Source organism: Oncorhynchus mykiss, chromosome 24 (assembly GCF_057628025.1).
Source record: "Oncorhynchus mykiss isolate SJ-2025 chromosome 24, ASM5762802v1, whole genome shotgun sequence".
Lineage (NCBI taxonomy): Eukaryota > Metazoa > Chordata > Actinopteri > Salmoniformes > Salmonidae > Oncorhynchus > Oncorhynchus mykiss.
In genome coordinates, this window is record NC_143045.1 from 2,970,855 (window position 1) to 2,997,727 (window position 26,873).

The 26,873-nt window shown below is 42.3% G+C and overlaps 1 protein-coding gene across 1 annotated transcript in view; it reads left to right on the forward strand.

The window, feature by feature from the left end:
• Positions 1 to 26,873, forward strand: part of LOC110503540 (glutamate receptor ionotropic, kainate 4-like) — a 433,335-nt gene that overhangs the window by 263,072 nt on the left and 143,390 nt on the right. Inside the window, exon 4 of the mRNA XM_036961231.2 lies at positions 23,977 to 24,141. Coding sequence (XP_036817126.1) covers positions 23,977 to 24,141 — 165 coding nt within the window. The remainder of the gene's footprint in view (positions 1 to 23,976; positions 24,142 to 26,873) is intronic.

Sequence of the window (26,873 nt, forward strand, 5' to 3'; positions counted from 1 at the left end):
GCTGTGCTATAGGTCATTGTCTTGTTGTAGGAGGAAATTGGCTCCAATTAAGCGCCGTCCACAGGGTATGGCATGGCTTTGCAAAATGGAGTGATAGCCTTCCTTCTTCAAGATCCCTTTTACCCTGTACAAATCTCCTACTTTACCACCACCAAAGCACCCCAGACCATCACATTGCCTCCACCATGCTTGACAGATGGCGTCAAGCACTCCTCCAACATCTTTTTATTTTTTCTGCGTCTCACTAATGTTCTTCTTTGTGATCCGAACACCTCAAACTTAGATTTGTTTTTCCATAACAATCCCCCAATCTTCCTCTGTCCAGTGTCTGTGTTCTTTTGCCTATCTTAATCTTTTATTTTTATTGGCCAGTCTGAGATATGGCTTTTTCTTTGTAACTCTGCCTAGAAGGCCAGCATCCCGGAGCCACCTCTTCACTGTTGACGTTGAGACTGGTGTTTTGCGGGTACTATTTAATGAAGCTGCCAGTTACGGACTTGTGAGGCGTCTGTTTCTCAAACTAGACACTCTAATGTACTAGTCCTCTCAATCAGTTGTGCCCCGGGGCCTTCCACTCATCTTTCTATTCTGGTTAGAGACAGTTGCGCTGTTCTGTGAAGGGAGTAGTACACAGCGCTGTACGAGATCTTCAGTTTCTTGGCAATTTCTCACATGGACTAGCCTTCATTTCTCAGAACAAGAATAGACTGACGAGTTTCAGAAGAAAGGTCTTTGTTTCTTGCCATTTTGAGCCGGTAATCAAACCCACAAATGCTGATGCTAACATACTCAACTAGTCTAAAGAAGGCCCGTTTTATTGCTTCTTTAATCAGGTCAACAGTTTTCAGCTGTGCTAACATCATTGCAAAAGGGTTTTCTAATGATCAATTAGCCTTTTAAAATGCTTAACTTGGAATAGCTAACACAACGTGCCATTGGAACATAGGAGTGACGGTTGCTGATAATGAGGCCTCTGTACACCTATGTGGAAATTCCTTTAAAAAATCTACCGTTTCTTGCTACAATAGTTATTTACATCATCAACAATGTCTTCACTGTATTTCTGATCAATTTTATGTTATTTTAATGGGCAAAAAAATGGGATTTTCTTTCAAAAACAAGGACATTTCTAAGTGACCCCAAACATTTGAACGGTAGTGTATATAAACTGTCCCTTTTTCAGGTCCCTTTCTTTCAAAGATAATTTGATCTTTATTGTAAAAGGGTTTAAACTCTGTTTCCCATGTCCGTAATGTGAGACGCGTAAGACGGTGCTACAGGTAGACAGGATGGTCGGATTTTTGTTTATCGTCGAAGGAATGATCATTACTCCGAGGCCTGTACTCTGGAACGGGATCGATTTGGAGGTGGAGGGTCCGTCATGGTCTGGGGCAGTGTGTCACAGCATCATCGGGCTGAGCTTGTTGTCATTGCAGGCAATCTCAACGCTGTGCATTACAGGGAAGACATCCTCCTCCCTCATGTAGTACCCTTCCTGCAGGCTCATCCTGACATGACCCTCCAGCATGACAATGCCACCAGTCATACTGCTCATTCTGTGTGTGATTTCCTGCAAGACAGGAAATCAGTGTTTTGCCATGGCCAGCGAAGAGCCCAGATCTCAATCCCATTGAGCACGTCTGGGACCTGTTGGATTGGAGGGTGAGGGCTAGGGCCATTTCCCCCAGAAATGTCCGGGAGGTGCCTTGGTGGAAGAGTGCATTTCACACCAGGAACTGGAAAATCTGGTGCAGTCCATGAGGAGGAGATGCACTGCAGTACTTAATGCAGCAGGTGGCCACAACAGATACTGACTGTTACTTTTGATTTTGACCCCCCCACCCCCCCACTTTGTTCAGGAACACATTATTCCATTTCTGTTAGTCAAATGACTGTGGAACTTGTTCAGTTTATGTCTCAGTTGTTGAATCTTGTTGTGTTCATCCAGATATTTACACATGTTAAATTAGCTGAAAATAAACGCAGTTGACAGTGAGATTACATTTATTTTTTTGCTGAGTGTCACGTTCTGACCTTAGTTCCTTTGTTTTGTCTTTGTTTTAGGATGGTCAGGGCATGAGTTGGGGTGGGCAGTCTATGTTCTTTTTTTATGATTCAGGATTTCTGTGTTTGGCCTGGTTATCAATCAGAGGCAGCTGTCAATCGTTGTCCCTGATTGAGAACCATACTTACGCAGCCTGTTTTCACCATTGATTTGTGGGTGATTATTTTCTGTTGAGTGTTTGTATTCTGCACCAGACAGAACTATTTCGGTTTCGTTCGTTCACTTTGTTGTTTTGTTCAGTGTTCAATTTCTTTATTAAAAATATGGACACTTTCCTCACCTTCTTCCACCACAGACAACCGTTACAGAATCACCCACCAACCAAGGACCAAGCAGTGTGGTAACGGGCAGCAGCAGCGATCTCCAGACTCCTGGACATGGGAGGAGATTTTGGACGGCAAAGGACCCTGGGCAAGGCAGAGCTGGAGGCAGCGATATGAGGAGGCAGCACGGCAGCGCGGCTGGTACGAGAGGCAGCCCCAAAAATGTATTGGGGAGGGCACACGGGGAGTGTGGCTAAGTCAGGTAGGAGACCTGAGCCAACTCCCCGTGCTTACCGTAGAGAGAGGTGGACTGGGCAGGCACCGTGTTATGCCGTGAGGCGCACGGTGTCCCCGGTGCGCAGGCATAGCCCGGTGTGTTACATAGCAGCACCCTGCACCAGGCTGTCTCTTCCCTACAGGTGCTCCCGTCTGTCCTGAGCTGCCAGAGTCTCCCGTCTGTCCTGAGCTGCCAGAGTCTCCCGTCTGTCCTGAGCTGCCAGAGTCTCCCGTCTGTCCTGAGCTGCCAGAGTCTCCCGTCTGTCCTGAGCTGCCAGAGTCGCCCGTCTGTCCTGAGCTGCCAGAGTCGCCCGTCTGTCCTGAGCTGCCAGAGTCGCCCGTCTGTCCTGAGCTGCCAGAGTCGCCCGTCTGTCCTGAGCTGCCAGAGTCGCCCGTCTGTCCTGAGCTGCCAGAGTCGCCCGTCTGTCCTGAGCTGCCAGAGTCGCCCGTCTGTCCTGAGCTGCCAGAGTCGCCCGTCTGTCCTGAGCTGCCAGAGTCGCCCGTCTGTCCTGAGCTGCCAGAGTCGCCCGTCTGTCCTGAGCTGCCAGAGTCGCCCGTCTGTCCTGAGCTGCCAGAGTCGCCCGTCTGTCCTGAGCTGCCAGTTGAGTGTTTGTATTCTGCACCAGACAGAACTGTTTTGGTTTCGATCGTTCACTTTGTTGTTTTGTTCAGTGTTCAATTTCTTTATTAAAAATATGGACACTTAAGACGCTGCGCATTGGTCCTCACCTTCTTCCACCACAGACAAGTTACACTGAGTCTATATACACACACACCCAACTGGTAAAAAGTATGTACATGTCACGGATCGCTAGCAGTGGTGGGTGTAGAGTCAGGTGCAGAGAGCAGTGCTTCCAATGAATATGTTTTATTCAGCTGGGTCCATCCAACAACCAGGCAAAATGGCAAAAAAAACAATAATTCCCCCAACCAGGGAAAATAACGGACAGCAACCACGTAAGAGCAAAAAAAATAACACACAACTGACATAAAGGATAAGCCCGCACAAAAGCAGGCAGGACCTGGGAGTTTAAATAGCCCCTAATTAACAACGAATAAGATACAGGTGAAAACAATCAAGACAAAACCAACAGAAAATAAAAAGGAATCAGTGGCAGCTAGTAGACCGGTGACGACGACCGTCGAGCGCCGCCCGAACAGGGAGAGGAGCCACCTTCGGTGGAAGTCGTGACAGGGCACACCTACTCATTCAAGGGTTTTTCTTTATTTGTATTATTTTCTACATGTTAGAATAATTGTGAAGACATCATAACTGTGAAATTACACATGGAATCATGTAGTAACGAAAAAAGTGTTAAACAAAAAGATTCTTCAAATAGCCACCCTTTTGCTTGATGACAGCTTTGCACACTCTTGGCATTCTCTCAATCAGCTTCATGAGGTAGTCACCTGGAATGCATTTCAATTAACAGGTGGGCCTTCTTAAAAGTTAATTTGTGGAATTTCTTTCCTTCTTAATGTGTTTGAGCTAATCAGTTGTGTTGTGTTCTGACAAGGTATACGGAAGATGGACTTGGTCTTTTACCAAATAGCGCTATGGCAAGAACAGCTCAAGTAAGAAAAGAGAAATGACAGTCTATCATTACTTTAAGACATGAAGGTAAGTCAATCTGGAAAATGTCAAGAACTTTGATAGTTTCTTCAAGTGCAATTGCAAAAACCATCAAGCGCTATGATGAAACTGGCTCTCATGAGGACCGCCACAGGAAAGGAAGACCCAGAGTTACCTCTGCTGCAGATAAATTCATTAGAGTTACCAGCCTCAGAAATTGCAGCCGAAATAAATGCTTCACTGATTTCAGGTAACAGACACATCTCAACATCAACTGTTCAGAGGAGACTGCGTGAATCAGGCCTTCATGGTCGAATTGCTACAAAGATACCACTGCTAAAGAACACCAATAATGAGAAGAGACTTGCTTGAGTCAAGAAACCAAGCAATGGACATTAGACCGGTGGAAATCTGTGCTTTGAGATTTTAGATTTTTGGTTCCAACCGCTGTCTTTGTGAGTCACAGAGTAGGTAAACGGATGATCTCCGCATGTGGTTAACATCGTGAATCACGGAGGAGAAGGGGTGATGGTGTGGTGGTGCTTTGCTGTTGACACTGTCTGTGATTCATTTAGATTTCATGGCACACTTAACCACACCTCCAGGCTGTGTAAGGGCTATTTGACCAAGAAGGAGAGCGATAGAGTGCTGCATCAGATTGACTTGGCCTCCACAATCACCCAACCTCAACCCAATTGAGATGGTTTGGGAAGAGTTGGACCACAGAGTGAAGGAAAAGCAGCCAAGTGCCAGAGAATGCCAAGAGTGTGCAAAGCTGTCATCAAGGCAAAGGGTTGCTACTTTGAAGAATCTCAAATATAAAAAATATTTTGATATCTTTAAAACTTTTTTGGTTACTACATGATTCCATATGTGTTATTTCATAGTTTTGATGACTTCCCTATTATTTGAATGTTGAAAAAAGTTAAAATAAAGTAAAACCCCTTGATTGAGTCGGTGTGTCCAAAGTTTGGACTGGTACTGTATATATAAATATGGCATTTAGCAGGTTTTATCCAAAGCGGCTTACAGTCATGCCTTCATACATTTTTGTACTGGTGGTCCCAGCGGGCATCGAACCCACGACCCTCGTCGTTGCTGGCACCATGCTCCACGAACTATAAAGTCTAATGGGGTTTTTATTTTTCTCCCCCCTCTGGAGATATCCATCCATGACCATTACTCCCTCACTCTATCCTATGATATGGTGAGCTATTTGCCTGCATCCACATAGCAGCACACAAATGTGAATGGGAGTATTATTTTATACCACGTTCTTTGTACTCAGAAAGGCAGAGGGTCAAAACACAAAACAAATAGAAACACATTCCACCATGACCACTTAAAGATACATGATATCCTCCACATTGAGAATAACATGTGGAAATGTTTTGTCGCTGTTCTCTCAGTAGCTGTTATTTCAACGCTGTGCGTTACAGGGAAGACATCCTCCTCCCTCATGTGATACCCATCATCCAGGCTCATCCTGACATGACCCTCCAGCATGACAACGTCACCAGTCATACTGCTCGTTCTGTGCGTGATTTCCTGCAAGACAGGAATGCCAGCTCCTCAAATCCACTCACTGTTAAACCCACCTAAGGAAGCGATCTGTAGACTGTCTGCAGAGGAGGATGCCGGGAGAAGATACATTAATTTTAAAGAAGGCTGGCAGCGGTGTTAAAAATATTCTTCTGACTCGCTGTGTGTGTGTGTGTGTGTGTGCGCACCTGTTTATGTTCCTCTGTTTCTGTGTGTGTACCTATTTATGTGTGGTTGAGCCTCTGATTAAAAACCCAGGCAACAAAAGCAACTTTACAGCTTGTGCCAAGATGAATGGCTGTCCACAGGTGGCAAAGTGGGCCCATACTTTTTTTTAAAGCAGCTGTTTATATGCAATGAATCTTGTATCATTTGTGGACGTATGTGCTAACCCAAGCAGATAGTCGGCCGTGGGCTAATGCTGCTCCAACCGTGCATAGGGCATTAGTCTCAAGGTTCAGGGCAGAGTACCGGGCAGGTAGCCAGCAAGTGATGGCTGTTCAACAGTCTGATGGCCTGGAGTTAGAAGCTGGTTGTCAGTCTCTCGGTCCCAGCTTGATGCACCTGTGCCGTCTCTGTCTGCTAGATGGTTGCAGAGTGAACAGACTATGACTCGGGTGGCTGAAGTCCTTGGTTAGATGTAGGTGTGCGTGTGTGCAAAGTGTGTTTGTAATGTAATTCACCATGCAAACCATAGGAGCTGTGTGCATAATTGCAAAACATTAATTTTGCATGCCACCGGTGTCATCACCCATAACACTTCATCTCAGCGGGATTACATTAATCAGAAATTAATTCAGGATCCCGGCCCCTATGTACTGTAGCTATAGCAACACTTACAACAGAAACAAAGCCAAACTGTGGACTACAGTCAAATCGTAGAAATCTTTCAAAATGCAATCCTGTTGCATGGCGGCGACTTGAAGGCTGTGTCCCAAATGACACAGCCTTGATGAACAACCCAGTGAGAGAGAGAGCTATTTAAACAGCTCTGTCACCAGTGAAATGTGATGTGGATCTGTGGTGTGCCATGATGGCGGTGGTGGGAAAATAACAAACCCTTGGTCGGGTCAGAACAAGGCTCAGGAGAGACCATTACTCTACGCTAGCAGGCTACACTGGTGTGAAAGTGAATCCAACTGAATTCCATCCCCCACAATCCTCAATCCTGCTCTGAGGATTTCTTGCCTAGTTTCTTCAATTAGTCTCTGGATGCTCGTCCAATGCACTGGAGTGGATCGCTATGCTTAGTCAGTACTGTTGTTGGCTGAGGGCCAAAAAGAAAGGCACCTTTTCTTTAATGAGCCGGTAGCAAATTTGCAACTGTCACTGAGGTTATTTGTTATTTTGTATAGAAGTTGTGTTTTCTGCTAAGTAGGAAAATGGTGATAATGATGAACAGAATGGAGGATAGCTTACCCTGCTATATGATCTAAATCAGAATCACACAACAATGCTAACCAATTGTCGAGTCTGTAAAAGGAGATAGAGATTTCCCATTTTCTACAACAGTATTATAATACTGTACACGACACTCACACTCACACTGAGATAGGTGGGTAACAGTTTACATTAACTGTATGTTCAGAATCATGCATGTGACATACATTATAAACTCAGCAAAAAAAAAAGAAACGTTCTCTCACTGTCAACTGCGCTTATTTTCAGCAAACTTAACATGCGTAAATATTTGTATGAACATAAGATTCAACAAGAGCACTTTTTGACAGCTACGTCGGGTCCAGTGACGGTGGGTTTGTGCCCATAGGCGACATTGTTGCCAGTGATGTCTGGTGAGGACCTGCCTTACAACAGGCCTACAAGCACTCAGTCCAGCCTCTCTCAGCCTATTGCAGACAGTCTGAGCACTGATGGAGGGGATTGTGCGTTCCTGGTGTAACTTGGGCAGTTGTTGTTGCCATCCTGTACCTGTCCTGCAGGTGTGATGTTCGGATGTACCGATCCTGTGCAGGTGTTGTTACACGTGGTCTGCCTCTGCGAGGAAAATAAGCTGTCCGTCCTGTCTCCCTGTAGCGCCGTCTTAGGCGTCTCACGGTACGGACATTGCAATTTATTGCCCTGGCCACATCTGCAGTCTTCATTTCTCCTTGCAGCATCCCTAAGACACGTTCACGCAGATGAGTCGTCCTGGGCATCTTTCTTTTGGTGTTTTTCAGAGTCAGGAGAAAGGCCTCTTTAGTGTCTTAAGTTTTCATAACAGTGACCTTAATTGCCCTACCGTCTCGTAAGCTGTTAGTGTCTTAATGACCATTCCACAGGTGCATGTTCATTAATTGTTTATGGTTCATTGAACAAGTATGGGAAACAGTGTTTAAACCCTTTACAATGAAGATCTGTGAAGTTATTTGGATTTTAACTAATTATCTTTGAAAGACAGGGTCCTGAATAAGGGCCGTTTCTTTTTTTGCTGAATTTAGCTAGCCTACATAGAGTACACTCAATGAAATTGAAAATGAAATTGAAATTTTACTCATAGCATTACATATGTGTGTTTGCAGGAGGAATGCCTCCCTTAAAGTGGAACTGACAGTGTTTTAGCAACATGAAATCTTATTAAAATCCCCCAGGTAGTGTACTTTTTCTGCAAGCGAGCACTTAGATATGGTCAATTTCACGTTTTCATAAATTCTAAGAATGTTTGGGAATTACATAAATGTAGGCTTTTGTGATCATTCTATAGCAATATAGAATGTGAAAGCACTGCAGTAAATGAAACCTAATAAAAACATTTATCTCGTCCAGGACCAGAATCTACGCAGACCGGCAAAAGCCACAAAAGACCTCTGAATGAATATCTGCAAACATGTAAATACCACGGGAGTCCTCTTACATTTGAGATCTTTAAAATCATGTTTAGGGCTGTTGCGGTATGACTCACACATGAGTCATGATCGCATTTAAATTTCACGTGACTGTTGAGTTGCGGTAATCTCCTTTTACGCACTCTGGACATGCTTTGGTAGTACCCAACTTGCTAACGCCCATCAGCCTGATAATCAGGGCTCTGTTGTCACTCTAACCACTGACATCAATGGAAATTCAATCGAAAATCATATCAAACACTTATCGTCAAAACAGTAGGCCTGTCATACTTTTAAAACTCACCTCACTGTGATGATCAATTTGAATAAAGAAGTTGAACAGCAGGTTGAAACAGTGTAAAACATGGTTGTTGTGGATGTTGTTTCAAAGCCTAACACACTGAAATGGATAGCGCTTTCTAAGGTGATGATTAATTCAGAACACCATATGCATATCACAGTTTATGCATATGCATATGAGCCCAAGCCCGAAAAGAAAAACCTGAATTAAAATGATGATTGGGCCTTTATACCGAAATGGCCTACCGCATATTATGCAAGGCAGAAAAACATAAAACTAAACTGATTTAAGATGTCTATGGTTCATAATATGTCTAGCCTATACTCCAAAATTAAACAAATTTGAGTGATCACCTTTGAGTGTCGACTGTTACTGTGCATACTGGATGGCCTGGTTACCTTATGCTATGCTCCAAAATGTCTATCCATGAGTCTTGGAGAGAATGTATAGCCCTAGGCATTGCTGTTGGTTCATTGACTATGCAGAGCAGCTTACAGTTTGCCTACAATTAGTGAATTTGTATTTGATTATGAATAGCCTAGTAATGAGGATTATAAAAACTATTTCCATAATTAATTGGGTGACACATTACCTTTCGCTATACAGAATATCTCACCCACATGCATTTCCATCTCCTCCTTTATTCCGTTCTTGAGTGTGCAGACGGGCTGTAAACAGTTTAGTGAAATGTGTTTTGTTGCGAAAACTTTTTACTATCAATGTTCTCAAACAGATTTCACTTGGTTTCCCAAATTAAGCACTGAGTACATTGTTGCTGCAGGAACAAGGTTAGAGAGCCCATGGCATACAGAGTTTGGGTGGAATATCACCTGTTGGGCAGCGAGATCATGTTCCTCAAACTGTGATTGATGTCTGAAGTGATGTGTATAAGTGTATAAGTGTTCTTATACATATATACCTGTCTTTTCCCCCCTGCCCATTTGATAATGGGACATTCTAAATCAAAAGTAATTTTACATATTAGTAAAGACAAGATTAAATTGAGAATAGTCTGATGGGTGAAAATATGATGACTTGATGAGAGAACAGCTGTGCGGCCTGAGGCAAGGAACAAAGCTTTTTTGTCAAATCATCAGTAGCCTATAGTCGCACCATGCAGCCCATATTTTTATTTTATTTCTAAGACATTCTAAAGTTTGCATTATTCACAACTAAAGTTGCCAAATTACTCTTAATCTAACATGTAGGACCTGTTTCAAATGACCACTTTTATAAATAGCCATTTCATATGTGCACCTGCTCTGTAATGGGAAAAAATATCCTTTATATTTTATTCAACTAAGTTGAATTATTTTCTTCTTACTAAAAAATCATATAAAATGAAATAATGGCACTGGATTTATAAGCATATCTTGTCAGCTAAATTAACAAGCCTACAGCCTATGGCATGGAGCATAGCCATACAGTAGGCCAACTCATATTCTGTTGTTCTGAAATACATTTTCTTTATATCATAATGTTTAACTTTATACCTGACTAAAATAAATAATTGATGTGTTTTGGTGTTTATTACATTTATTGAATAGACTTTTTAAAATGTAGATGTTCCAAAGGTGCGCAGCAGCGGCTTACATATGTGGAGGCCTGGAGATGCTTTAAATTAATTAACGGTCAATTACCGCAAGACCGGCAATAACTGGCTGACAAAATGTCATGACCGCCTAGCCCTGTTCATCAAACAACCATAAAAAGGTAGGCTATCTTTCCCTATATTCACATCAACAACAAGATCAACAACTAATGCTAGCCAGAGCAAAATTAGCTCCAATTTAACAAAGGAACATTAGATAAACACTCTCAAACATTTTTAGCTAGTTGGCCATTAAAATTGCACAGATCAAAGATGTGGAATAGTAAGTAGCCTGCTTGTCCTTCTGCTGCTTGCCTGCCAATGTGCATTCTTGTCCCAACAAAGCACCCAAGCTAACTGGCTAAAGTTGATTAGCTTGCTAGCTAGCTACTTCCTGGCACAAATGAGCGAACACCTCACTCTGACCCTAGCAAAACCAGTTACATTGTTTACATTTTATCTAGTGCGATCGTGACTAACTATTGCTTTTTTTGTCTATGCTTACTGACACCGGTCATATTCAGCATGTGTTACGAGTTCGTAAATTCATTGGTTATTCAGCTCTCTGGCACACATACGAGAGTGCTCTGAAATCGGAGTAGATAGCCAGAGTGAATTTGCGAACGCAAGAGATATGCTAACTGTATAACAGTCATTCCAAGGTCAGCATAGCCAGCTAGCGATTCACATGTCTTGCTAGCTAACCAAATGACAACTGCATCTCTAGCTGTGTAGCCACCCGAAAAGCAACATGAGGGGAAAAAGTCAGTCACTCCTCCAATGGCATAACATCTTCCTAGCAGCTAGCTAGCTAACGTTAGGCTCTGTGTTTTTAGATTGCTACATAAATAAATACGCTAGCCTATTAGCCACGTTATGACTGAATTGTGGTCATTGTCCTTGCTAGTTTGATTGTGTTGACATTGCCAGCCTTATTTACATTGAGTCATTGAAACTGAAACAGTTCATCCCAAATGGAGGCAGCCAACAATGTATCAGGCCAGCTGTGATTTACAACCTGATAGCAAAATTTTGGGACTACCAATAAACGTATTGGTGAATTATATTAATCATGCATTGAACTGCATCTCTGCCAACAATGCCTTACTGTATGTCATGGAATGTTGAGTCAAATATAACCTATTTTGAAAAAACCTCTTATAAAATCAATTCTGTAGCATAAACTGGGAATTTTGTATTTTTGACTGATATCATGATTGTTTGTTTCATACCTGCAAAGTAAAACGCTGTCAGTTCCAATTTAAGATTTAGTAGTGCTCGATGCAGCTATGATGTCAGGTTTATTAGTGTCATGTATGCTTTAAGAACATGGGCAGTTTATGTTAAATATGTTTTATTAATACATTTTGTTATTGATTTTATCATTCACACAACACACAAAAAGACCAACAAACAGAAAAGACACAATGAACATAGTCAACACCACATGATATCTAATAAACAGCTCAAGCCACAGGCAGCATTTAGCAGTCTTTTCTCATTTTCATACTTCCTACACTTGTGACATAGTCTCTCAGCTATTGAAAGCTGGTTATCAAGGTTCGGTTGTGACTGATTTAAAGCCCCTCTATCCTCCTCCCAGCTCAGACAGATACTGTGTAGGAGACTGTGTGTTTGCCTTAAATGCCACCTTATACCCTATATAGTGCACTACTTTTGACGGTTAAAAGTCATGCACTGAATAGGGAAGAGGGTGTCATTTGAGATGCATATCCTGTGGTTGCAGCATCGGAGCCTGCCTGGTGTTCTCTTTCCACAATGCAGCCTGGTGCCAAGTGATAAAATGGTTGGAGAGAGATTAAAAAAAGAGGGCTGGAGATGTAAACAATTATCCCCTGCACCACACATCCCTGGGTGTGGATTCCAATGTCAAGCGGGATGAGCTATCACCCCCATTAATGCCATCATTATTCCCCCGTGCCTAATGACCTCCCTAAGAACACACACACACACACACACACACACACACACACACACACACACACACACACACACACACACACACACACACACACACACACACACACACACAGGATTGATCAATGTCAGAGAAAGTTTCCTGTGTGCTCTTTCTCTATAACTTCTTGTAAAACTGCTTTTTATTGCAGAAAGTATTGCTTCCGCACTATGCAAAGTCTTTTCTGGGAACTAAATAAATGTGTCCCACGTCCTGAGGGGAACTCTTGCTCTGCACTACATCTCTACCTGGGGATTTCTTTTGCCCCATGATTCATAACTGAAAGAATTTCTGTTGATATGAGAGACATGTAATCTTGTATTCCTCATTTTTCAAGCCAGATAGAAAATCTACTCCATGTAACTTCCTGCTGATATTAGTTTTGGGATTTTTCAAAAACTTCACATAGGTTCTCGATGCTCCATTTGGGATTTCCCAAATATCCCAACAGTACTGTATATCATACTGTACTTTTTAACAGTCACATATAACTCTACATGGGGAGAATAGGGTGTCATTTGAGACAGTTTGTCTCTTCAAGGAAAAATCTACGCAAAAACATTTTGTTTATTAGTCAAATCAAATCAAAGGTATTTATATAGCCCTTCGTACATCAGCTGATATCTCAAAGTGCTGTACAGAAACCCAGCCTAAAACCCCAAACAGCAAGCAATGCAGGTGTAGAAGCACGGTGGCTAGGAAAAACTCCCTACAAAGGCCAAAACCTAGGAAGAAACCTAGAGAGGAACCAGGCTATGTGGGGTGGCCAGTCCTCTTCTGGCTGTGCCGGGTGGTGATTATAACAGAACATGGCCAAGATGTTCAAAATGTTCATAAATGACCAGCATGGTTGAATAATAATAAGGCAGAACAGTTGAAACTGGAGCAGCAGCACGGTCAGGTGGACTGGGGACAGCAAGGTGTCATCATGTCAGGTAGTCCTGGGGCATGGTCCTAGTGCTCAGGTCCTCCGAGAGAGAGAGAGAAAGAAAGAGAGAAGGAGAGAATTAGAGAACGCACGCTTAGATTCACACAGGACACCGAATAGGACAGGAGAAGTACTCCAGATATAACAAACTGACCCTAGCCCCCCCGACACATAAACTACTGCAGCATAAATACTGGAGGCTGAGACAGTCCACTGTTGATAAAACCCAAAATGTTTTGCATGTCGGTGATCAAGTTTTCTAGATATAGAACTATCAAATTATAGAAAGTGTCACAGTATGATGCATTTTTGAGTGGTATTTTCCTTTAATCAACCACCATGAGATTAGATTCCATTCTCTTTTCAGCCTTCTGATTACTCATTGTATTTGCCTTCGATATTGTGGTGGAAGCCCAGGCAGTGAGACTGCCGTCCTAGCTACATTAATCACAAGTCCAAATGGATCAATATGTTGTAATTAGTTATTTTTCATCTCTGTCCATTTCTGAGATGAATAATGTTAGAGTTGAACAAGGCCATGGCATCAAAGCACCCTCAGACTCAACTGTGTCATTCATTTCCTGTTAGCAAACGATATGTTCTCTCTCTCTCTGAACAATGACACGATGAGGACACTACTGCTGACAAAGTTATTTTGAATCCCCTTGCATTTCCAACCAGTCCGCATGTTCTTATCGCAAAGGTTTCACTGTGTTGCCATTGTATTGAAGCCACAAGTTGTGCTCTGATAGACGGTGGAAGACATAAGCTCTCATGAACATTTGGCTAACCCACAGAGATACATCTCTTTGGTCTGCCACGTTCAATTGTTTGGATGTGAAGTACTTCTATAATGATGTAAATGAACACATTTTATAATATGAATATAATAATTAATTTGATGCTAGACACCTCTGGAAAGTACAGTGCCTTCAGAAAATACTCATGCATGCCTTATTCCACATTTTCTTGTGTTACGGCCTGAATTTGAAATTGATTAAATTGTTTTTTTTTCTTCTCACCCATCTACACTCCTTAATTTTTTACTAGGCAAGTCAGTTAAGAACAAATAATTGTTTTTGATGACGGCCTAGGAACAGTGGGTTAACTGCCTTGTTCAGGGGCAGAACGACAGATTTTTACCTTGTCAGCTCGGGGATTCACACCCATTGGTCAATACATTTTCGAATCACCTTTGACAGCAATTACAGCTGTGAGTCTTTCTGAGTAGTTATCTTAGAGCGTTGCACACCTGGATTGTACAATATTTGCAAATTATTCTTTTAAAAATTCTTCAAGCTATGTCGTTTGTTGATCAGTGCTAGACAGCCATGTTCAAGTCTTGCCGTAGTTTTCAAGACGATTTAAGTCAAAACTATAACTACGCCACTCAAACATTCACTGTCGTCTTAGTAAGCAACTCCAGTGTATATTTGTTCTTGTGTTTTAGGTTATTGTCCTACTGAAAGGAGAATTCGTCTGTAAGTGTCTGTTGGAAAGCAGACTGGTTTTCCTCTGGGATTTTGTCTGTGCTTAGCTCCATTCCATTTCTTTTTTATCCTGAAAAACTCTCCAGTCCTTAACAATTAGAAATCAAATCAAACTGTATTTGTCACACGCGCCGAATACAACGGGTGTAGACCTTACTGTGAAATACTTACTTACAAGCCCTTTAAACAACAATGCAGTTCAAGAAATAGAGTTTAAAAAATATTTACTAAATAAACTAAAGTAAAAAATTAAATAAAAAGTAACAAGAAAATAACAATACCGAGGCTTTATACAGGGGGTACCGGTATTGAGTCAATGTGCGGGGGTATAGGTTAGTCAAGGTAATTTGTACATAGGTAGGGGTAAAGTGACAATGCATAGATAATAAACTGCAAGTAGCAGCAATGTGGTTGTTAATGTAAATAGTCCGGGTGGCCATTTGATTGATTGTTGAGCAGTCTTAAGGCTTGTGGGTAGAAGCTGTTAAGGAGCCTTGTGGACCTAGACTTGGCGCTCTGGTACCACTTTCCGTGCGGTAGCAGAGAGAACAGTCTATGACTTGGGTGACTGGAGTCTTTGCCAATTTTTGGGGCCTTCGTCTGGCAACGCCTAGTTTAATAGGTCCTGAATGACAGGAAGCTTGGCCCCAGTGATGTACTAGGCCGTATGCACTACCCTCTGTAGCGCCTTACGGTCGGATGCTGAGCAGTTGCCAAACCAGGTGTTGATGCAACCGGTGCTCTCAATGGTTCAGCTGTATAACTTTTTGAGGATCTGGGGACCAATGCCAAATCTTTTAAGTCTCCTGAAGGGGAAACGGTGTTGTTGTGCCCTCTTCAAGACTGTCTTGGTGTGTTTGGACCATGATAGTTTGTTGGTGATGTAGACACCAAGAAACTTAACTCTCAACCCACTAACCTACAGCCCCGTCGATGTGAATGTGTGTTCGGCCCTCCTTTTCCTGTAGTCCACGATCGTCTCCTTTGTCTTACTCATGTTGCATACCCATAACATGATGCAGCCTCCACTATGAAGAATGGTACTTAGTAATGTGTTGTATTGCATTTGCCCAAAACATAACACTTTGTATTCAGGACAAAAAGCCAATTGATTTGCAACAGTTTTTGCAGTATTAATTTAGTGCCTTGTTGCAAACATAATACATGTATTGGAATATTTTTTTTCTGTACAGGTCTCCTTCTTTTCACTCTGTCAATTAGATTAGTATTGTGGAATAACTACAATGTTGTTGATCTTTCATCAGTTTTCTACTATCACAGCCATTCATCTCTGGAACTGTTTTGAAGTCACCATTGGTAAAATGAGCAGTTACCTTCCTCTCTGGCAACTGAGTTAGGAAGGATGCCTTTATCTTTATAGTGACTGTTTGCATTGATACACCATCCAAAGTGTAATTAATAACTTCACCATGCTCAAAGGGATATTCAATGCCAGCTTGTTTTATGTTTTACCCATCTACTAATAGGTGTCCTTCTTTGCAAACCATTGGAAAATCTCCCTGGTTGAATCTATCTTTGAAATTCACTGCACAACTGAGGAACCTTACAGATAAATGTATGTGTGAGTTATGGAGATGAGGTAGTTATTCAAAAATCATGTTAAACACTATCATTGCACAGAGTCCATGCAACTTATTATGTGACTTTATAAGCACATTTTTACTCCTGAACTTATTTAGGCTTGCCATAACAAAGGGTTTGAATACTTATTGACTCAAGACATTTCAGCTTTTCATTTTTAATTAATTTGTAACATTTTCTAAAAACAAATCACTTTGACATTATGGGAAATTGTGTGTAAGCCAGTGACACAAAATCTAAATTTAATCAATTTGAAATTCAGGATGTAACGCAACAAAATATTGGAAAAGTCAAGGGGTGTGAATCAGTGGCGGTCGGTACCATTTAATATGAGGGAGGATTATAAAAATATATATACACTGCTCAAAAAAATAAAGGGAACACTAAAATAACACATTCTAGATCTGAATGAATGAAATATTCTTATTAAATACTTTTTTCTTTACATAGTTGAATGTGCTGACAACAAAATCGCACAAAAATGATCAATGGAAATCAAATTTATCAACCCATGGAGGTCTGGATTTGGAGTCACACTCAAAAATTAAAGTGGAAAACCACACTACAGACTGATCCAACTTTGATGTAATGTCCTTAAAACAAGTCAAAATGAGGCTCAGTAGTGTGTGTGGCCTCCACGTGCCTGTATGACCTCCCTACAACGCCTGGGCATGCTCCTGATGAGGTGGCGGATGGTCTCCTGAGGGATCGCTTCCCAGACCTGGACTAAAGCATCCGCCAACTCCTGGACAGTCTGTGGTGCAACGTGGCGTTGGTGGATGGAGCGAGACATGATGTCCCAGATGTGCTCAATTGGATTCAGGTCTGGGGAACGGGCAGGCCAGTCCATAGCATCAATGCCTTCCTCTTGCAGGAACTGCTGACACACTCCAGCCACATGAGGTCTAGCATTGTCTTGCATTAGGAGGAACCCAGGGCCAACCGCACCAGCATATGGTCTCACAAGGGGTCTGAGGATCTCATCTCGGTACCTAATGGCAGTCAGGCTACCTCTGGCGAGCACATGGAGGGCTGTGCGGCCCCCCAAAGAAATGCCACCCCACACCATGACTGACCCACCGCCAAACCGGTCATGCTGGAGGATGTTGCAGGCAGCAGAACGTTCTCCACGGCGTCTCCAGACTCTGTCACGTCTGTCACATGTGCTCAGTGTGAACCTGCTTTCATCTGTGAAGAGCACACAGCGCCAGTGGCGAATCTGCCAATCTTGGTTTTCTCTGGCAAATGCCAAACGTCCTTCACGGTGTTGGGCTGTAAGCACAACCCCCACCTGTGGACGCCGGGCCCTCATACCACCCTCATGGAGTCTGTTTCTGACCGTTTGAGCAGACACATGCACATTTGTGGCCTGCTGGAGGTCATTTTGCAGGGCTCTGGCAGTGCTCCTCCTTGCACAAAGGCGGAGGTAGCGGTCCTGCTGCTGGGTTGTTGCCCTCCTACGGCCTCCTCCACGTCTCCTGATGTACTGGACTGTCTCCTGGTAGCGCCTCCATGCTCTGGGCTCTACGCTGACAGACACAGCAAACCTTCTTGCCACAGCTCGCATTGATGTGCCATCCTGGATGAGCTGCACTACCTGAGCCACTTGTGTGGGTTGACTCCGTCTCATGCTAGAGTGAAAGCACCGCCAACATTCAAAAGTGACCAAAACATCAGCCAGGAAGCATAGGAACTGAGAAGTGGTCTGTGGTCACCACCTGCAGAACCACTCCTTTATTGGGGGTGTCTTGCTAATTGCCTATAATTTCCACCTGTTGTCTATTCCATTTGCACAACATTATGTGAAATTTGTCATTATCTGTCATTATGTGACAGTTTGATTTCACAGAAGTGTGATTGACTTGGAGTTACATTGTGTTGTTTAAGTGTTCCCTTTATTTTTTTGAGCAGTGTATATATGATCATGGCCTTATTTCTATTATAGCATATTGGTTGACTGTCGTTCATATTTAATTCACCCAGCTCAATCTAACATTGATTTAGGCTACTACATGATCCTCGACTTTTCCCTTTACCCATCATGAGGTTGCTACAACCTAGCCTATGAATGAAAGTTTACAACGTAGGTGCACAGGTCGAGAGAATTTTGAGTAATTAAGGTGACAGACAGTGACACATTCAATACCACCTTTCACACTCTTGCCTGCATCTAGCTGATCTAGGGTGTAATCATTAGTCCAACAGTTGCAAATGAGAGTTTCGATTGGACAAATGAAGGTATATTTATCCCCACTTCATTCTGTTTGCTTTCATTTAAGACAGAATTGGCGGAATGAATACACCCCTGATCACACGCAAACAAAGTTCCCTTTCATAGCAACCACATAAAAACAGCATGATCACTTTGCTCGTTGTTTATATAGCGTAACTCCTTCTCACAGCTATCTACGCACTCTCCTTCTCTCACTTTTTCCCTTCGCTTGTGGACTTCAGTGCACAACACATCAGCTCTCTGTGACCAGGAAAAAAAAATCTTTCCAAGCCAATACCTCATATCATGATCGCTAACTGCTACACACAGCCTACATTGTTGTCACGTCATAGTCAACATAGCTACTAGAACTAACACGTTAGTAAACCCGCTACAATCATGCAGTACAATGTACAATCAGAAACCAGTTTAGCAGTCCCGGGGGCATAAATTAATAAAAACAAAATAAACCTTGACTTGGAAGCGTTCCTGTGTTGGATAGCCATAGCCAGCTAGCTAAAATATCATCCCTCTTTGTTTGAGCCCCGGGGTTTGAGTAGGCTAAATTTGTTCAAAACTGTTCAACTATTGTTTTTTCTCTCTTTGAGTCAACTACTAACCACATTTTATGCACTGCAGTGCTAGCTAGCTATAGCTTATGCTTTCAGCACTAGATTCATTATCTGATCCTTTGATTGGTGGACAACAAGCTGCAAGAGCACTGATAGTTTGGAGGATGTTGTCACGCCCTGACAGTAGATTGCTTTGTATGTTTCTATTTTTTAGTTTGGTAAGGGTGTGATGTGGGTGGGTATTCTATGTTGTAGGTCTAGGTTTTGTTTTTCTATGTGTTTGGCCTGGTATGGTTACCTAAGTATGGCTCTCAATCAGAGACAGCGATAGACAGCTGCCTCTGATTGAGAGCCATACTTAGGTAGCCTGTTTTCCCATTTTGAGTTGTGGGTGATTATTTTCCATTTCAGTGTTTTCACCATACGGGACTGTTTCGGTTTTCCTTTATTCTCTTGTTCGTTTGTATCCAGTGTTCAGTTTATTAAAGGCATCATGAACACGTACCACGTTGCGCTTTGGTCTACTCCTTCTTCCACCAATGAAAATCGTTACAGATGTCCTCTGGAAGTTGTCATAATTACTGTGTAAGTCTATAGAAGGGGGTGAAACCTAGGAGGCTCATGGTTTTTTGTATTGAAATCAAAGTACCCAGAGGTGGATAGAATGCTAGCTGCTGCTACCCTTAAGTATGTATTTGGTGACGTAAATAGTCAGTTTCATCTAAATAGTATATAGTATAGTTTCATCTAAAAACGATCACATTTTTTAACGTTTCACACATTATATTTGTATTAAATTTACTGAGTAGGATGGTCCACCCCTTCCAGCTAATCTACTGAAGGCTTCTAATGGTGTTAATATTGAGTTTAGTATACTTTGTCAAATAAAACAGCTATTAGACATGCATGGCCTATTGGCTATGCTGCTCGCTGCCGTACAAAGTCCACTGTCTTTGTTAATGAGTATCTGAAGTAATCAGTGGAGATTTGTATTCCTATGGTCAAAAAAACAAGCTCATTAGCAGACTGAAATATTACAATTGATTTACAAGTCATACAATTTGCATTAATAAAAGGAATACATTTTGAAGGAATCTGACTGGGGTTTGAAATAAACCTCTCAGTCATTCAAAGGAAGGAGATATTAATGTTCCAGAGGAGAGAGTAAATACAGCTCAGAGGGTGTCTGAATCAGTGCCCGTGTAATAAACCCTATAATTATAGTCAGGAGCAGGCCCTTCAGATGAGGGCCAGCGAACAACATTAAATATTAATGGCTAATATAACCTTGAAATCACTTTTGTCTCAGCTTGGTAGCGAAGACAAGATACATTGTAATAATCTCCTGAAATATCCCTCTGGCCCTTTCTTGTAACGGAGTGGAGAGAAGGCCGATGAGAGGAATATTAATAATACCTGAGATCTTTAAACACCATCATGTTTATGAGGCTCACGAATGTTCAAGCGACATGTGTGAAACGCTCCTTTTCTGTACTGTACACATCTTAAATAGATGGTATTTTTTTATGCTTCTAGGCTCTGGCTTGATTGTTATGTCGCTTGGTGAGCTGTTCTGATAAGAGACTGCAGCGATGAATTAGGGAACCTCAGAGGACGGTAAGAACACCTCATGAGGCGCTTTGCCATTTGATGGTTTTAAAAACCTTTTTGGTTCAGAGTGCAGCCCAGAGTGCAGTCATAAATGTTCTACTATTAGGTTTTGGATCAACCGGTATCTGCGGTGGTCTGTCTTTATTCTCTCTTGTTTCAATGTTGCCGTGTTCTCGGGATAAACATGAAAGATTCCCCGTGAATACATGTTGCAGTCGGATAAAAATTCACCTCGGCGAGAAAGCAAGCAATTGTCTAATGTCCTCAAGTCACTGAGATGCACTACAGATGCTCACACATCCCACATCCCGTGTCATGTTTCCATGAGATACTCAACAGTTGTTTGCGAATCCATCTGAAGTATGTGAATCACTCTCTGTAGGTACTACAGTATGCATGGAAAACTGTATATGCAATCACTACTGTCTAAGCAATGTTCTTAGGTTATGAATGTGTAGCAATGTATCTTCAATGGAGAAACTCCGGTCTTGCCGTTCTGCCGCTTTCCCTAGCCGTAGGCACCTGACTGCTCAGGGGAGCACAGTGATTTGGAACGTCCAGGCAGAAATATAAAATGTAGAACAAACAAATCTCTGACATTTACTGTCGATATACGGATTCACGTTAGCTCTATTAATGACATTTCTATCTGCAACATTCAACAACGTTTGCCTACATTGACTGTGGCCCTGATCATAGTGCACTATAGCATTGATTCAAAATCACCATGTGAACACAGCCCAGTTCCTCCCCATTGTGCCCTTCTTCCTCTCCATATCAGGTAATGGCCAGGCATCTACACACGTAAGAGCTTTGGAAATGGACAGCGTATTACAGACATGTAGAGAGAAAGACGGCCATCGACCGTGCTTGTACTGTACTACAGTGCGTCCTATAAATACCTCGGCACACCTCTGGGGCTGCCCATTGTTTGGTTTAAAAAGGTTCAAGGGCTGGGGTTTGAAATAAACCTCTCAGTCATTCAAAGGACGGAGATCTTCATGTTCCAGAGGAGAGAGTAAATACAGCTCAGAGGGTGTCTGAATCACGTGAGAGAATTGCCCAGCTCTCTTCCCGTGCTGCTCTCACTATCGAAACAGAACAAAACTTGCCAGAGGCAATAAGAGAGGGAGGGAGACCAATTTGGGCTGTGTAACTAACGGTGTAACTGGTATGTGGGCAGGCAAGCAGACATTCATTGTAGGCTACTTTTTAAACATTACATGTAATTTACGTACACTGTCTGTCGGTCATATCTTTATGCAGTATGTTTTGTGTATAAATATAGGCTATAGGTACATCTTGCAAACCCCAATGTTTTGTATTCCAGTTGATTATATTTGACTGCCATGTTGAGCTAATAAAGTAAAGTATGTAAAGTAATACCAAGGCTGTTAATTGCGCAGTCAAACTCCCATAGTGAATCTAAAATCTCAGTTTTGACATGTGTTATGAGGTGACAAGAACTCATCACATGTTCATTAGTTGTGTTAATTTGCAAATGTATCTACAAAATAAGCTCTGTGTGACACGAGCTGTCCACTTTTCTTTTGCCGTAATCAAATCCAAATAACTTTTAATTGGATAAAAACTCCCCCGCCCCCCCCCCCCCCCCCACCCATCATGTTAATTATATTCTGTAGGCTGCGTTCTGTTTGCACTAGCAGAGACAAGGCAAGGCACATACATGCTGACTTAGTGTAAAATAATGGATAAATGGACAAATAAATGGATAAATAAACCTCAGACATCCTTTTGCTTACCTTCATGTGAATCTTTGTAAACGCCCCTAATTGCCGTGACCACTACCAATGCTGCTCTGCATAAATGGTTGTCTCATTGACCAAAGTGAACTTGGGTTAGTTTTATCTGTGTGATCTGCATGGGAATGGGCCAGTTTTATCCCATCGTGGCTGTGGTTTATCATCTCAAATGCTACAGTAATTATTACACTGTCTTTGGCCTCCATCTAGGTCCGATCCTGTATCTAAGTCCAGTGCTATTAATCTCACTCGCTGGAGAACTCAGGGAAAGCAGTAATAGCTGTGTTTGCTGTTAAAAGGGAGCCTGGGGTGTGAATGTTTTTGCAATTTCAACAAAAATGTCAGGCAAATGACCTGCTCTTTAGAGGAACCTATCATGTTGCTGTACGAGTTGAGCTATGTATTGACGCAGAGCATAGAGAAATGCGGAGGTCAGTTATACACATGTTTGTACATGCATTGATTTGACCTCACCGTCGGGCAACATTCCTACAGAAAGAAAGCTATTATTTTGCATTTAAGCAGGTTTTGAATGCAATTACTTCTGGTGGATTGTGCCAATTTTTGAAGGAATTATACATTCCCTGTCTGGTTTTAGTTAGAGTATGGTAATGTTGGTGAGTTCAGGGTTCACATGCCTCGTCAAGTGATTTATACATAAAAGTTTTTTTTTTACTTAACCCTAGTCTAACTCGACAAATTACGCTACAATGTTGAACCTGAACCTGCCGTCTTGGGACGCACTCAGGATTACAACCTATGCACAATGTGCCACGTCAATTATCCTAAAACTGTCTTGTGAATCGCCCACTGAGTTGCTCATTTGCTTGCTAGAACACACAGCGAAGCACCATTTCTCAACTGCTTCTTTGAGTCCTTCGTATTCATTTCACCCTCACACATGTAGTTATGACACATGCATTCACGCCATATTCAAATGTTGGAAGCGTGCGCATCATGTGTAAAACAACAATTATGTTAATTCCAACATGATTGCGATAAATCAAGAGAGGACAGAACAGCCCTATTAAAATGTGTTGCCCCATCACTCACGCGCACTCAGCGCAAGATTTATTTGATTTAGATCGGGACTCCGGATTGGGAATCGCATGATGTGTTAAGCGGTTGTGTTTTTACACTGTAGCAAGTAAAAGTCACTTGTTTGTTCTGACAGAAAACCATATTCACATTTGGTAATATAACGACCCCCATGAACCATAAGGGCTTTCTCTGTAGTTCTGCATGATTTGCAGCACAGTTTGTTTGAGAAAATCATGAAGTATATGTACTGTGTCTTGCCAATGTGGGCCATCGTGACATTGGGTATCCAAAGAGCCCTTCTGCCAGAGTGGATGATGTTTTTCTTTCTTCATCTTCTCTTCTGCAGCCGCCATACTTGACGACCCAATGGAGTGCAGCCGGGGAGAGAGATTGGCCATCACTCTGGCGAAGGACAGCATCAACCGGTCCAGTAACCGTTCCACAACAGGCAAGCTGGAGGTGGACATCTTTGAGCTGCTGAGAGACAGTGAATATGAGATGGGAGAGACCAGTAAGTAGAGGATGGGAGTACGAGGTGGCTTTCAATTTTCAACTTTTGTCATTCATTTCAAAAAGTGAAAGACAAGTATGTCACGGAGTTCCACATTAAAAGGTCTGTCTGTCTGGCTGGCTGGCTGGCTGGGTGGCTGGCTGGGTGGCTGTGTGGGTGGCTGTGTGGGTGGGTGGGTCTGTGTATCTGTCTGCCAGCCGTTCATCCTTCAATTTAGTGCCCATCTTCCCTTGTTATCCCCCACTTTCAGAAATCCCTTGAGTACAGCGAGATATGTCTATCTTGTTTAGGAATATTTGGAGTAACGAGTGGCAGTGGCAAACACATTTTTGTGTTAAAAATTAAAAATTATTTGGATGTGTGGATGTCAAAAGGTTTTGGACTTGTTTTGTTTCTTTGGTTTGAATGACTAGCCTGAAGATATATACAAAAGTATGTGGACACCCGTTCAAATTAATGGATTTGGCTATTTGAGCCACACCCGTTGCTGACAAGTGTATAAAATCGAGCACACAGCCATGCAATCTCCATAAACAAACATTGGCAGTAGAATGGCCCATACTGAAGAGCTCAGTGACTTTCAACGTGGCACTGTCATAGGATGCCACCTTTCCAAAAAGCTAATTTGTCGAATTTCTATCCTGCTAGAGCTACCCGATCAACTGTAAGTGCTGTTATTGTGAAGTCGAAACGACTAGGAGCAACAACGGCTCAGCCGCAAAGGTATAGGCTACCCATGCTCGCAGAACGGGACCGGCGAGTGCTGAAGCGCACAGTGCATAGAAGAATTGTCTGTCCTCAGTCGCAACACTACCAAGTTCCAAACTGCCTCTTGAAGCAACATCAGCACAAGAACTGTTTGTCGAGGAGCTTTATGAAATGCGTTTCCATGGCCGAGCAGCCATACACAAGCCTAAGATCACCATGCTCAATGCCAAGTGTCGGCAAGAGTGGTGTAAAGGCCGTCGTCATTGGGCTCTGGAGCAGTGGAAGCGCGTTCTCTGGAGTGATGAATCACGCTCACCATCTGGTAGTCCGACGGACAAATCTGGGTTTGGCGGATGCCAGGAGAACGCTACCTTCCTGAATGCATAGTGCCAACTGTAATGTTTGGTGGATGAGGAATAATGGTCTGGAGCTATTTTTCATGGTTCGGGCTAGGCCCTTTAGTCCCAGTGAAGGGAAATCTTAACGCTACTGCATACAATGACATTCTAGACGATTCTGTCCTTCCATTTTTGTGGCAACAGTTTGGGGAAAGCCCTTTCTTGTTTCAGCATGACAAAGCCCACATGCACAATGTGAGGTCCATACAGAAATGTTTTTTCGGGAACGGTGTGGAAGAACTTTACTGGCCTGCACAGAGTCCTGACCTCAACCCCATCAAACACCTTTGGAATGAATTGGAACGCAGACTGCGAACCAGGCCTAATCGCCCAACATCAGTGCAGATCTTGTGACTGAATGGAAGCAAGTCCCCGCAGTAATTTTCTAACATCTAGTGGAAAGACTTCCCAAAAGAGTGGAGGCTGTTGTAGCAGCAAAGGGGAGACCAACTCCGTATTAATGCCCATGATTTTGGAAAGAGATGTTTGTTTTGACCATGTAGTATACTAGAAATCTAATGAGGTGGACAGAATTTGGAAAAATCTATGTCAATCAGCCTATCGCCATGACCTTGTGGATGGATACAGTGCAATTAAATATTAACAATGCATTAACATTTCCACAAGTAAATTTTAATGCTGGTATTTTTATACCAGCTACTTTGATTAGATGGAACAGAAGGAGAATAGAATACACTTTTACCAGTCTGTTTATCTAACATGTAGTTCACCTACTGTGTGTTGCCAATGTGGGCCATACTGACACTGGGTTGCTAAAAAACCCTTCTGGCAGAGTGGATAATGTTTTCTTTCTTCCCTTTGGCACATGTTGCGGAGTACAAGGAGTGGAATTTAGCTGAACAGATTGCTACCCAGGCTACTGTTGCCCGTTTCCGCAACAGGCAACATTATACTCCTTGTAGTGAGCTCTAACATATGGAATATGTCTAGATACTGAAATACACATTTTCGCATGAATTTAGTCAACATTTAAAAAATACGAATATGAATATCACAAAACGACCTTATTTTTATTTAGCTTATTTTTTAGACACATTGTTTGCGTCACGTTCTGACCATAGTTCTGTTATTTTATCTTTGTTTTAGTATGGTCATGGCGTGAGTTGGGTGGGCAGTCTATGTTTGTTTTTCTATGTTGGTTTTTGAGTTCGGCCTAGGATGCTTCTCAATCAAAGGCAGCTGTCAATTGTTGTCCCTGATTGAGAATCATGCTTAGGTAGCCTGGGTTTCAGTTTTGGGTTGTGGGTGTTTGTCTTCCGTGTTAGTGTTCGTACCACACGGGACTGTTTCGTTCATTTCACGTTTATTGTTTTGTATTTCGTAGTGTTCAGTTTATGTATTAAAATAAACATTATGGACACTTACCACGCTACAAATTGGTCCTCTGATCCTTCTCGCTACTCCTCCTCAGAAGAAGAGGACGAGGTTCGTTACAGTTTGGAACAATATACTCTCTGAAACGTTTAATGGTATGACCCATTTTATACATAATAGGTCACTATCACGATGAAGTTTCAATGGGAGAATTGCCAGAACAATCTGAGGTACCCCAAAATCATTTGAAGTGTTTGTCCTTTATCTAGGAGATATAAGAAAGCTCTGAAA